The 2871-nt window shown below is 34.9% G+C and overlaps 1 protein-coding gene across 1 annotated transcript in view; it reads left to right on the top strand.

Annotated features, from left to right (window-relative positions):
- LOC111681786 overlaps positions 1 to 2871 on the top strand; it is a gene marked incomplete at its 5' end in the record, with an annotated part of 93683 nt that continues 90812 nt past the window's right edge. Inside the window, one exon of the mRNA XM_046954092.1 lies at positions 1 to 978. Coding sequence (XP_046810048.1) covers positions 1 to 978 — 978 coding nt within the window. The remainder of the gene's footprint in view (positions 979 to 2871) is intronic.

The following is a 2871-nucleotide window of genomic DNA, read 5'->3' as shown; positions in this document are numbered from 1 at the left end:
TACGACGATCCGCGTGCTCGTACGGAATCGAATACTGTTTTGCACTCGGCAAAGCATACGCGTCGCGCGAACGCGAAATTTCGACGTCGACGAAAGAGAAGAACGCGCAGTGCTAACGTTAGCTATAGGGGCAGCGGAACTGGCAGCGACGACGCTACCGAAAATCTTAACGATTCGGACGATACACTGACCTCACTGACAACGGCTGTCGACAGCAGCAGTGACAGTGTATTAAGTGATCAATCAACACTAGCCCGCGGTCTACCCGTACACTTTCCTTCACTAACCGCCGCCGATTCGTCAAGATCCCTTGACGAAGACGATATATTTGCCTTAGTAGCCGAGGACGATCTTCTATCCGAAGAGTCCTTTGATCATTTGGTTAAACTAACAAACGACAAAATTGGTGACACGAACGAAGAAGACTATAGCAGCGGCACGGAGACTGTAGTCGAGTCATCGAGTGGTAGTGGCAGTGGTGCTCCAGACAATGTACTCGATGCACCAGATCAGCAAAATGCTATTGAGGATTTTGTGCTTGAACATCGGCAACAACAGCAACAACAAGAGCATGATCAGCAACACGAAGATCATAAGGAAAATCCTCAGCATCAAGATGACAATGTTGATGACAATGGGAATAAGCAGAAACCCAATAGAAATCATGATTCAGAACAAGATGATGTTGATACGATTTATACCGCTCATTTAGTGGGCAATAGCAACGAAAAAGTTGTTTCACTCGCCGAAACAGACTCAACACACTCTTCAGATCCAGTTAGAGCCATCGAGAAAGAGGATAATTTAGTAAGTGCTACAACAACAACTACCACAACAAAACATCCAAAGGCAGAGTTAGATAGTCCAAATAGATATCATACGATATTGGGTAGTCATTTTGCACTAACACGCCTTAATCCTTGGATATCAGCTTGTGATCTGGCACAACCTGGTCCATTATCAGCACCAGATTTGCAGGTAAGTTTTATTACATTACATACTATAACAACAAAGACTAACTATGAAGGACTGATTTAAAGGAATAAATGATTTTAAAATTTATTAGATCCTGTGTATTAAAATGTTTATTTTATTCTACACATTTGTGTGTGTCCTTCTGGAATCCTTTTTTCCTTGTTTTACTTAATCAGTCACATGTCAAATTACTTTAATTACTTGTGATTGTCTGTTTAATTGTGTAAGTGTGTATGTGTGTTGTAGGGGGGCGTGAATGCGTGTATTTTTATTTATACTACAAATGAATGTTTGAATGTATGTATGTGCTTTTTAAAGCGAATGAGTATGTAAGAAATAAAGAAATAAATAAGTTAATATATTTCTTTTTAATGTCAGAGTTTACACAAATAATAACATGACCTTTTCAGGTTTCAATTCAATTTCAATTTGTTGTTCTTTACTACAATTCTTGTTTAGAAACTACTACAACAAAACGTAGAACTCTCACACATACATACATATATACGATATGCAACCAGATACATATATATACATACATACGTTCATACAAATTTAATCCTTACTTGACTTTAATACACAATTAAAATCTACCAAATGCTGTATTCTGTATTCTCTCCTGTCATACTTCTTTGTTTGTCAGTGTTTTGTTATTTTTCATTTTATTTTTTCATCAAATTTATTTCGTATTCTTTATATTTTACTTTCTTTTTTTATACTTCTTGACTTAATAAATAGTCCCCTTGTGCCAGGATAAGGCAAATATTATATTATTTTGTAGGGCTTTACGTAGTATTTTTACTAGTACAGGCTGTATAAGACGACTCAACGAAATTCGATGTTCGATGCATCGATTCTCGTAAATTTAACAGCCATTAAGGCTTAAGTACTGCTTTATTTAAAGTTATATTTAAATTCGACCTTAGTTCCTCGTATTACGAATGACATAACAAACTGAGAATAAATATTTGATGCAAAGACCTTTTCTTAATTAAGATGAACTGCAGTAGAGTAAGTGAAAGATATAGAGGAAGGAAGAAAATAAAGGTCAAGGATAATAAATAAAATGAAAAATGTGCAACAATCACAACAACTATAGCAGAATCATACAAAACAGAATTTTCATTCTTCTAACAATATGTTTATACTTTGCTTTATACTTTTTTTATTAAAATAATAAGAAAAATAATTAAATGGGAAAACAAATTGAACAATAGTTGGGCATACAAATGTTTTAAGAAGAAGAAATGTAATTAAAAATGTAACAACTTCTTAATGATGATTAAACTAACAAAAAATAACAAAAACCTGGTTGAGTACTAGTTAAGTTTTAGCTCTAGTCAAAATCTAGTCCAACTATAGTTCAGTTCTAGTGCAGTTCTAGTTTAGGTTTAGTTCAGTTCTAGTTCAGTTCTAGTTCAGTTCTAGTTCAGTTCTAGTTCAGTTCTAGTTCAGTTCTAGTTCAGTTCTAGTTCAGTTCTAGTTCAGTTCTAGTTCAGTTCTAGTTCAGTTCTAGTTCAGTTCTAGTTCAGTTCTAGTTCAGTTCTAGTTCAGTTCTAGTTCAGTTCTAGTTCAGTTCTAGTTCAGTTCTAGTTCAGTTCTATTTCAGTTCTATTTCAGTTCTAGTTCAGTTCTTCTTCAGTTCTTCTTTAGTTCTAGCTCAGTTCTAGTTAAGTTCTAGTTTAGTTCTAGTTCGGTTCTAGTTCAGTGCTAGTTTATTTTTTTGCTAGTCTACACTTTTACTAGTTTTGACTTGCAAAATCTGTGGCGTATATACAAGTTGCAAGACTATAATTGCATGTACTCAGTTTGCCAATGACTTTTTTTTTTTTTTTGGGTTTTGATTAGGATGGCGGTGCATCAAGCACTCATATTGCCAGGTTATCACACGTTTGT

This window comes from Lucilia cuprina, chromosome 6, assembly GCF_022045245.1.
Source record: "Lucilia cuprina isolate Lc7/37 chromosome 6, ASM2204524v1, whole genome shotgun sequence".
Taxonomy (NCBI): domain Eukaryota; kingdom Metazoa; phylum Arthropoda; class Insecta; order Diptera; family Calliphoridae; genus Lucilia; species Lucilia cuprina.
The sequence above is the reverse complement of the archived record's forward strand: the minus strand, read 5'-3'. Positions and strand labels throughout refer to the sequence as shown.